The sequence below is a fragment of the Sebastes fasciatus genome, chromosome 22, assembly GCF_043250625.1.
Source record: "Sebastes fasciatus isolate fSebFas1 chromosome 22, fSebFas1.pri, whole genome shotgun sequence".
Classification (NCBI taxonomy): domain Eukaryota; kingdom Metazoa; phylum Chordata; class Actinopteri; order Perciformes; family Sebastidae; genus Sebastes; species Sebastes fasciatus.
This window is the reverse complement of record NC_133816.1, coordinates 23,457,453-23,468,374: the sequence shown is the minus strand read 5'-3', so window position 1 is coordinate 23,468,374 and position 10,922 is coordinate 23,457,453. Positions and strand designations below refer to the sequence as shown.

The 10,922-nt window shown below is 38.5% G+C and overlaps 2 protein-coding genes across 3 annotated transcripts in view; one reads left to right on the top strand and one right to left on the bottom strand.

The window, feature by feature from the left end:
- The window catches only part of LOC141760927 (C-type isolectin Sp-CL4-like), a 58,823-nt gene that overhangs the window by 13,946 nt on the left and 33,955 nt on the right, over window positions 1-10,922 (top strand). The gene's annotated exons all lie outside the window — the stretch shown is intronic.
- Window positions 1,571-9,500, bottom strand: LOC141760769 (butyrophilin subfamily 1 member A1-like). Of its 2 annotated transcripts, none has more exons than XM_074623830.1 (6): window positions 9,436-9,500; window positions 7,737-7,845; window positions 6,204-6,545; window positions 5,164-5,445; window positions 4,990-5,080; window positions 1,571-3,907 (listed from the first exon to the last, which is right to left on the bottom strand). In XM_074623830.1, exons 2-6 carry the CDS (start codon window positions 7,789-7,791, stop codon window positions 3,787-3,789), a joined length of 891 nt encoding a protein of 296 aa, XP_074479931.1. In that variant the 5' UTR covers window positions 7,792-7,845; window positions 9,436-9,500; the 3' UTR covers window positions 1,571-3,786. The 2 variants fall into 2 exon arrangements, with proteins under 2 accessions (XP_074479931.1, XP_074479932.1); XM_074623831.1 differs by having other exon boundaries at window positions 3,649-3,907; window positions 9,440-9,483.

The following is a 10,922-nucleotide window of genomic DNA, read 5'->3' as shown; positions in this document are numbered from 1 at the left end:
ATAAAGAAAACATGTGACCTCTGCAAGCTTTTAATACATCACAAAACACAGCAGATGGCGCTGCTATGACAGGACAGTTCCAGTTCTTTTATCAGTTCAGCATAAAGTCAGAATGTCATTGTTGAGTTAAGTGGTTAAGATAAGCCTCATATGCCTCTGTTCATGTTGTTATATATACTGTAATATATTTAAAATCATATTCTACATCTAACTTGGTCATAATGCCTTTAAACGTCATGAAAAAGAGGGTTTGTTTAAACTGTACAAAAAAATGCTCCATATATTGTGGTTTAAATCTCTTTGATGAATGAGAAATTATAAAAAAATGCTGTAAATATAGCAAATAAAGATCCCAAAATATACATAAAACAAAGATGAGAATATTGCAAATTTTTTTCTCGTCAACTTCTGATTTTATTCTCATAATACGAATCAAGTTAATAGATAAGTTTCATGGAAATTAAAGGAACGGAATGTTCAAGCATAAAGTGTGTTTCAGACTTTAATTATACCCGGTAACGTTAATCACATGAGCACGGTGCAACACCTCAGTGGCTTAAAGCTTGGCTTAGCATCTACAAAGAGAGTACTAGCACTTATTTGTTTACCACTTCAAGCGCTGCTCACTGTAAGAGAGAAATCGAAACATCACTGTGCAAACATGAGTTCAGTGTTATGATCTCATTGTCATCTATCTTGTTTGGACATGTTTTAGTTCATGTTTTGGGATCAGTTAATAGTCTGAGGGATAAAGAGGATCGAGCATGACTGTAACGGCTTGACAGATCTGTGTTGTGTGGTTGAACTGGTTTACAGGATATGGTGAGCAGCACGGGTGTTATGCAACAAGTGATATGAGTAGGAAAGTACCAGTGCTTCTTCTTTTCATGTGACATGCGGTCTGTCATTTTTTGTCCATAGCGTAACTGAGGCTTGTCTCATTCATGAGCAGTTTCAGTAGCTCATGTTCTTGCTGTGTTTATGACATTGCAAAATCTTTCTGCAGCAACAAATAAGGTTAGGAGGAAATAAAATCAGTGACTGGATTCAAAAAAGCCTCCTGTACGACGGAGTATTAGGGCCACATTGAGGAAAAAAATGAATCTGAGATTTCGAGAATAAAGTCATAATATTACGAAAATAAAGTCATAAGTTTACGAGAAAAAGCACATAATATTATGAGAATAAAGTCATAAATTTAAGAGAAAGAAAGTCATAATATTATGAGAATAGAGTCAAGTTTACGAGAAAAAAAGTCATAATATTATGAGAATAAATTCATAAATTTATGAGAAAAAAGTCGTAATATTATGAGAATAAAGTCAGAAGTTTACAAGAAAAAAAGTCGTAGTATTTTGAGAATAAAGTCATAATATTATAGTTACTTTATCGTTGTAATCTTTTCTTTCCCCTCAATGTGACCCTAATACTTCGTCATACTCCTGCAATTAGGAAAGATTACAAACATGCACTAAAATACACACGCAGCCAGCCCGGCTATGTCAACAAAGCATGAGGCTTATAACACACACAGAGGGGAGGGTGACTTCATTCTCTGCTCAGGTAAACTTTAAACTTTATTATGTCACAGTAATTAATGATGAATACAATTTTTTTTTGTTCAGTGCATTATAACAATAGTACATTCAAGAAGCAATTGTACGAGGTGAAAGTACCTGTTAACTTCAGAATCAGCTTAATTGACAAACTGTGTGGACACATACAATCTCTCATTATAAGTAAAAACAGTGCTGAGGACAAATGATACGGACATACAGTTAAACAAAGATATGAAACTTAACAAATATATGCTATGAAACTTAACAAATATATAAAAACTAGTAACAAACATATAGCTATGATGTCCAGGCAAGAGTTAGACAACAAACTATCTTTATAAAGGTTACTACAATAGTGCAAGAGGGAATATCAGTGCTGGAATAACACTATACTGATAATACGTTATTGTATAAAGTTAATGTGCAGTATTTACAATCTGTTCAGAACAGAAAACATTTTGTACATATAATTACATCATTTTTTTGTTTCACTTTAATATATATACATGAAATGGTATGTTTGCATATTTAAGTAATTCAGTATTTCAGACTAATTCATATTAGACTTGTTCAAAAGCTCCTGTATCTCTGACTGCTGGGCAAATTCACAAAAAATGGATTGCGGCCGCTGGTAGCACCATGAATCACTTTCAACGGCTATCTGCCCCGTTTCAAGGTCCAATTCACAAAAGATATTGTGCAAATTACAGCGCAAACACACCCATTAAGTTTTGCAGCTGAGTGCAAAATGTACCCTTCGTTGTGTCTGATTGCTGTTATCCATGTGGCAGAGAAACCGTATTTGGGATTTAATATCCCGGTCTGTCAGTATAAGTCTCTGAAAAGGCTAATAATTTCACTAACTGCATGTGGCTATTAGCGCTGATCTTTGTGAATTGGACTGTTTTTGCAAGAAAGGGTCCAATTTTATGCAAAATGTATGCATTGTACCTCTAAATACGTGCAAATCCCATACGTAGTTGGGATTTAATATCCCGGTCTGTCAGTATAAGTCTCTGAAAAGGCTAATAATTTCAGTAACTGCGTGTGGCTATTAGCGCTGATCTTTGTGAATTGGACTGTTTTTGCAAGAAAGGGTCCAATTTTGTGCGAAATGTATGCATTATACGTGCAAATACCATACATATTTGGGATTTAATATCCCAGTCTGTCAGTATAACTCTCTGAAAAGGATAATAATTTCACTAACTGCATGTGGCTATTAGCGCTGATCTTTGTGAATTGGATTGTTTTTGCAAGAAAGGGTCCAATTTTGGTGAAAAATGTATGCATCTAAATACGTGCAAATAGCACAGGAGCAGTGCAGTTATGGATGCATTCCACCCTTTACGGTTGCTTTGAGAATTTCTTTTTGTCTCATTTGAGCAGGTTTAACAGCCGCAAAAGCCGTGTAATTTTTTAGTGTATTTGCCCCTGAGAGTCTACAGCTACGCTAGCAGCTCTGTGGCTATACTTAAGGGCCAATATTTGTTGCTCGCAATGACAAAGTAAGTGTGAATCCACTGGCACTGACTGCAATAATCGTTCTTTTTCCATTAGCTCTTAGTAATTCATTCAGCTGGGAGCCGGTCCCAGCTGACATTGGGTGAAGGCGGGGTACACCCTGGACAGGTCGCCAGACTATCGCAGGGCTAGCTCAACAGCTCAAGTTTCCTGAAATTCGCCTGTGAATTCAGCACTAACAAAATCAATAACTTGGACTTAACCATACACAAAGATGAAACTGGAGCTATTCAAACCTCTATATACAGCATGCTGCTAGCAATCATCCCAAACATCTAAAGGACAATATCCCAGTTGGTCAGTTCTTGAGGCTAAAACACAATTGCTCCTTTCACTGTCAAACAAACACAATGGCTACTCAATCCAAGGAAAGAGGTTACGCCTCCAACTCTATCCAGAGAGCCATGCAACGTGCAAACGCCACCTCTCGTTCTGATCTCTTATCTAATGCTTAAAAGACAAAAAAAATCAAACTTGTTTCCTGTTTTTCTACAGAATACAATCATTGCGCTTTACAAATTAAAGAGACACTCAAGAGAAACTGGCATGTGCTTCAGGCAGAACCATCTTTGAAGGATTTCTGTAAATCCCCGCCCCCTTTTCTCGTTCAGGAGAGCAACCACAACTGGCAACTATGGCATGTATCGCTGTGGTAACTGTGCCTGCTGCAACAATACAACAAACACCTGTTGATTTACAGTTCTTACTCCTGGCCTGAGGTTCTTGTCATGTTGGAGCTTGAAGGGTTTTCTGCCCCTGCTGTTTCTTGCTCGTCAGTCTCCTGTGTTTTCACCTCAGTTAAATGTCGACAGTCCGCCTTCCAGCTAGTAAACAACAAAACAGATTATTTGCTACTTCATCTTCAGGGTTAAAGGAAACCAGTATTGACTGCTGACAGAGGACAGGATGCAAACCCAGGTCCCTCCTGTGAAATTAAATGCTTTGTATCAACTGAACAACCAATGCTACGATGGAGTATTAGGGCCACATTGAGGGGAAAAAATTAAGTCATAACTTTACGAGAAAAAAGTCATATTACGAGAATAAAGTCGTAATATTATAAGATTAATATTACGAAAATAAAGTCATAATTTAATGAGAAAAAAGTCTTATTATTACGGGAATAATGTCATAACTTTACAAGAAAAAAAGTTGTAATATTACGAGATTAATATTACGAGAATAAAGTCATAACTTTAGGGGAAAAAAACTGATTTCCTCCACCACAAAAGAGTCAGTTTCCCCATCAGGTCCGTGCGGTACTTTCTTCAGATTAAATGCAGTTTCTTGCACAATCTTTTCCAGGTCCTGATACTGATGATAATGTGGTGCTGATGTGCCAAAGATGAAGTATTTTGTTATTTGTGAAACCTAAACTAAAGTATAACTTCACAAGATGCTCCACGTTCCTCATTTTCACACTATTTCCCCTCTAAAATAACACCTAAAAATTACTACTTTATAATATTATAACTTAATTTTCATGATACTACGGCTTTGTTTCTCGTAGACTTATGACTTTATTCTCATAATATTACTAATTTTTTCTCTTAAATGTATGACTTTATTCTAGTAATATTATGACTTTATTCTCAAAATCTCCAATTTCTTTTTCCTCAATGTGGCCCAAATACTCCGTCGTACAATGCTGCCGTTTTTCTTTAGCTGCCAGTCTCTGATGGACTAATGCATGTTACTCCAGTTAGCTACAGCATTGGCTTTAAGGTTCAGTTGCAATGTCTATAAGTTGCTCAGTCCCTCAGACCTTCAGGACCATGTAACCTATTTGTACCTGTAGTGTCCAAGTGAAACTTGGCTAAGCAGCATTTATCCATTACTCTAAAGAAGAAAAGAAATAATATCTTGAAATGAAAATTAAAAAAAAACAAGAGAAGCAAAAGTATACCTTTTCGGCCATCCATGTACTATGAATCCAAAACACACCAAGACACTGAGCAAGCCTGGAGCCATGAGAAGTTTCACATACCTAGACAGGACTGTGAAGATATCAATTGAAATTATAAATCACAGAACAAGATGATATTTATGTATTAAGAATATGATATATTATAACTTCTACCTGGCAGATGGATGTGTGTCTCTCTGGTCTGGTTGGTGTTCTTCTGTTGGACTCTACAGGTGAATCTGCTGCTGTGTGTCTTCTCCACAGTCACTCTGCTGCTGACAGTATAGAGGTCATCAGGACCTCTGACTGTCTCTGGAGGTCCAGCAGAGAGGAGGTTTCCCTCACCGTCCAGCCACAACACCTCAGGCTCTGGATACCAGCCTTCAGACTCGCACTGCAGAACCACTCTGAGACTGGCTCTGTTCATCACGGTGATATCAGGTGAGGAGGCAGCGACTAAAAAATGAGAGAGAGGATTGTGATTGATACAAGTTTAACATATTATCTGGCCTGGTTTCAGACGTGGCAATAATTATTTTGCATGCATGTATACGGTAAAAGAACAATCTGATCGGGCCTTCAAGAACCAAAGTGTGCAGATCTTGTGGTTGTGGTTTTACAGTGGGATTGTCTTGTTGCCCCAATGAGGTCGCCAGGCAACCAGCAGAGACCTCAGGAAGTTACTCAAGAAACAAGTCCATAACCCCTCTGTAAAACCACAACGTGGTTTTACATTTCTCAAACAAAATACTACTACTCGTAAACTACTCAACCTATATCACATATGTAACGTAGACTAACTGAAGTTACGTAACAATTGTACTTATTTTAACCCAAACCTCGATCTTTTACTTAACCTAACCAAGTAGTTTTGTTGCCTAAAGTGACACCAAAGGGGTTCCTGACCGAGCGTCTGTATGTGACGGGTTGGGAATGAGAAAGGGTTGGCTATAGCGGTGTGTTAGGCAGATTTTGTTACCTTTGTACAGAACCAGGCTAGCTGATTGCCCCTGAAGCGAAGAAGTGTCTAACTACACTTTTCAGTAAAAGACCTGAAGGTTTCCCCCACCAATGACTGCAATCAGCAGCTTTCTAATATTTTGTCCATGTTTGTCATTCTGCTGTATGTGTGGGAACATCGTATGGTACAATTCTAAGTTATGTATAAGCACACAAACACACGCTCTACATCATGTTATTAAAATATCACTTACCAACAACAAGCTTAATGAAAGTGTCTCGACCCAGTGAGGGAACGAGGCATCTGTACGTTCCCTCGTCCGACACTTTTACTTCAGAGAGTTTCAGTGAAACATCTCCGTGCTTCAGTTTGTCGACGAACATTGAAGTTCTTCCTCTGTAAGACGGCTGTTTGTCATCGACGCGTTCTCGACCCGCCGCCATCACGTGTATGAACCCGGGGCTCAGGTCAGGTCTCGCCCACTCCAACCTCATGTCAGAAGCATCCGTGGCAGGTTCCAGGTGGCATGGCAGAATGATGTCATCACCAACCGTTGCCACTATTGGCTGAGATGGGCCGATCAGCTGAGGTCGACCTGGGGAGAAACAGATCTGTGGTTTAATCCTGACTGACTTTTTACACTACAGGGCTCTTTGTAGATCAGATTGTAGGATCGGATCTACTTCCAGTATCAATAATGAGTCAAATATATGGCCTACATAAGATTGTACTTGGAACTGTGACCTCTAGTGGCATTTATGTCACAGGAATTAACTTTATATGGTTCTTTAATAGAACACCCGAGGAATGGCACCAGTCATTGGCACTAAAAATGCACCCGATTCGACTGTTATTAGGCCATTAAATAGACGTTATCAGTCGCTATAAGCACCATAGATGTGGGTCATTAGGGGGCCTACTACACCTACTACATTGTCAAAGTGAAAGTGAAACTTAAAAGCAACATGTTCTGACATGTAAAAGTGAATAAAACCTCACGTTTTGAACACAAAGAAAAAGGCTTCTTTAGGTTTAGGCAACAAAAAAACAGTTACTTCTTTAAGTTTAAGCAACAAAACTACAACTTCTTTAGGTTTAGGCAACAAAGCTACAACTTCTTTAGGTTTAGGCAACAACATACAACTTCTTTAGGTTTATTAGGCAACAAAACTACAACTTCTTTAGGTTTAGGGAACAAAACTACAACTTCTTTAGGTTTAGGCAACAACATACAACTTCTTTAGGGTTATTAGGCAACAAAACTACAACTTCTTTAGGTTTAGGCAATAAAACTACAACTTCTTTATGTTTAGGCTAAAAAAACTTAAATTCAGGGAAAAACACTTTGTTCCCATCTATCGTCCCCGACCTCCACCCCATATGGAGTTTCAGCATGAAGCGGAAGTCAGGCGCTGTAGTATAGACAGCATGTCTATACTACAGCGCCTGACTTCCGCTTCTGCTCCTGTCATAATTACTACGGTCGTTAGAGGTCGCTGTTGTGTTCTTTTAAACCTTCTTCCGGTGATCTACCATGTGAATAGATGATAAAACCTACTAATGGGTGTAGTAGACCCCTACTGACCCACATCTATGGTGCTTATAGCGACTGAAAACGCCTATTTAATAGCCTGACAACAGTCTAATCGGCTGAAAAATGCAGCTGACACTTAATAGTTTTGGAATCATTTTGGAATATTCTCTTATAAAGTTAATGAAGTTGAATTGTGTCCTTGACCTCTAAAGCACATAACGGTGTTATTCACGTGTTTTGCACTGAAATTACCTCCGTGTGACGGTACCAGGAGACGGAAGAAGATCAAGGTATATAACAGCAACATTCTGAAGTCACTGAAGGCCACTCCTTCCTATAGCTGCTTCCACATCCTGGAATTCTGAAAATGAATAGAAAGTTGTAAAATGGAAGACAATGGTTATTCAGTTTGTATTCATGATATTTACACAAACGATATGTCATTGCTTAAAAGTAAAGAAATCTGTAGACAATATAAACGCTTAAGCTAAGGACAGATGTGATGTTTACCCTTACAAAAAAGAAGTATACTTCAAGTTTATTTTATGAAGTAAACTCAAGTAAAGTTCAAGTATATTCCCAAGTATACTTTATGTAATAAGTATACTAATATCAATGTACTAGTAGTATACTTGTAAGTGTACTACTTCAATACTTCTTGGAGCTAAATTGGCACACTTTCTAGTTTATAAATGTCTACTTTAAATGTAAGAGTTGTAAACTTTGAGTACACAACTAGTTTACCTCCAAGTTGTATTTTGTACTGCGACTAAAATATGAACTTTATTTCAAGTGAACTTAGAGCTATACTGTTAGTTTACTAGTTATTTACTTGTAGCCTCTTTTTAGTTTCTGAAAGTACACTTTAAAGTATACTCTCACTAGCTTAATAGTTTTTACTGCAAGTGTTTACTTTTAGTACTTATCCAAATATACTTTTCTGTATACTTTTCAGTATAAACCAAGTATATTTGGACTTTTCTGTATACTTGCAGAGTACACTTAGACATTTCTGTCTTGTCTGTATAAGCCAAGTATACTTAAGTATAGTTTTGTTAAGTTTAACTTAGATAAGAACATAAAAAGTAATCTGAAAGTATACTCTCTTATTTTAAGTTTAAAAGAAGTCCACTAATAGCACACTTGAATAAACTTCTTTTTGTAAGGCTGCATTTAAAGGGAAAGTTATATGTTGCTTTGCTTTTCAGGTTTATTGCTCTCTCCTCTGTCAGCCTTTCATACGCCATAGTTTCTGCTTTCACTTTCTGTGTGGTATTCTGTTGCAAAATGAGTAAAACACAACAACGGCTTCTATTTTTCTATTGGAAGAAATAATGCATATGTTCTGCTCTTCAGAAGACTATTCTGCGGTGCAGTTTGTGCAAGCTGCAGGCGACTGTGGTTAGTTAAAGGCCTACAGTCAGTTACAGGATGTGAAGCAGCAGCCATGTGATAGGCTTTGTTGTCGTTGTTGCTGCTAGATTTAAATTCCATTTGAAGTTCAATACTGTTTTCTGTACAACTTCTGTTTAAGTCCTTCATCTAATGAGCAGTAACTAAGTAATCTGACATGCACAATATTCAACCACAACAACAACACGCAGCATTGTTTTTAAATCCCCCATAATACAGCTCTTAGCTCCGCCATTCAGCTATACAACCTGAAACGTTACATCATCGCCAAATGTTATTCAAAATGAGAACTCTTAATATAATAATAAACTAACTTAAACTACTTTTTCACTGCAAATGCTCCTATATTTTTACTGAAACTTAAGGTAGTTACATATAAAATGCAGTATTAGTGGTTTTCTACTCGGATTCTTCCACCACAGTTAAAGTAACTTCTAAACATGATAGGTCCTTTTCACCTCCCAAAGTAATCTCTCTCATGTTGTTTTATAGTCATGCTGATACTATGAAAAGTTGTAATCTTTTTAACAATTCCTACCTACTGTTGTCCTGTCTTTCTCATGCTGTTGTCTGACGCATATTGTGAAACGCAGTTGCTTTACAGATGCAAATCATGTGCTTGGTTTCACGCGAGCACACGCCTTTCAAGACACGCCTTGTTGTTTTCAACAGTTCAACAACTTCTTGGTTCAGCCCTCATGTGAATACGATCAGCTGTCCTGCATGCAGACAGTGACGATATATGAATGTTTTCATACCAAACTCTGCATCTAAAATGTGCTCTATTTCTGAATGGGCTTTTTTCTAAATAAATATACAGTTTTTTTAATATCAACAGACAAATTTAAAAGTTCCTCTTTTGCATTTTCCTTTTGGGAGTCTGCTTGCAAACCCACTTCCTGCAACTTTATCGTAAATCACCAATAACTGAGGCACCGTTTGTGACGACGGCTGCCTCTCTGCCACCTCTCAACCCCCCCTCAGGCCCACCATGCATTTCTGAGGAACTTTGCACACCTGCCATCCTCCACCTGTCCACCAGATGTCCTCGGAATTTACCAACAATCACCAGTCACCTGACTCCCACATCCTCAAATCATCCCCACCTGCCGACACAACCTGGCTCTCATTATCCCCCCGGCCCTTTCCCCCTTTGCCAGTCCGTCATGTTGACCATTTGTGTTATCCAGCCACCTGGACCCCGTTCCTGTTCCTGTTTTCATGCTGCTGCTTTTCTGCTGGATATCTGGATGCGGCTTCCTGTTGATTTGATCACTGATTCAGTAAGTTCCTTTGTCTTGGACCAGTTCTGCCTCAGTATTGATTGACAGAGGGTGCTGTAGACTCTCGTCTATAACCGGCTGTTTTACCTCCCGTCTCTTTAAGGCCATCCTCCAAAGCCTGGTTCTGTTTCTCACCTCAGAGCAGCCAACACCTCCCTGCAGCCCTGAAACACCTTCTGGAAGTTTAGATGTACTTCTCACGTCTTTTTATAACGTTGATTGATGATTATATTTGACTTACTGTAGCCAGTGTGTAAATGATCCGGATGTAGCACAAATCAGTATCAGTATTCAGTGTGGGGGGGAGGGGGTGCCAGCTTTGGATGACTTAATGCAGTGTTTCCCTGAGGATTTTGAGAGACTGATGTGGTGCTCTCCTGGAAGAAAACGTCGTTGAAACTGCTGACCAGATTAACATGAGATCTGTAGACGTGAAAAACACTTCTGACACCCTCCAGTCTGGACATGCACGGGGTGGATGGGATTGTCTGAAAAGCCAATAGCGACCTTGACCCCCCCTACTTCCAGTGCCCATGTCAGTATTAGTAAGTGCCTCCTCCACCACTGAGTTCCTGTTCATGGACACGTTCCGTCATGAAGCAGAAGAGTTTAAAACCCAACTTGCACTTAATGAACTTCTCTTTACACCATGTGGTGGTACGACACATTCTTCATGTGACCTTGAATATCTTTAACTTAATATATTGTGACTTGTCGGAGAGTTTTTTTATCATATTTAGGC

Coding starts and splice junctions, on each gene's coding strand:
- LOC141760769 (XM_074623830.1), bottom strand. CDS start 7,791: ATGTTGCTGTTATATACCTTGATCTTCTTCCGTCTCCTGGTACCGTCA. Junction 5,446..6,203: donor TTTCATTAAGCTTGTTGTTG/GTAAGTGATATT, acceptor CTCATTTTTTAG/TCGCTGCCTCCTCACCTGAT. Junction 5,081..5,163: donor GACACACATCCATCTGCCAG/GTAGAAGTTATA, acceptor ATATCTTCACAG/TCCTGTCTAGGTATGTGAAA.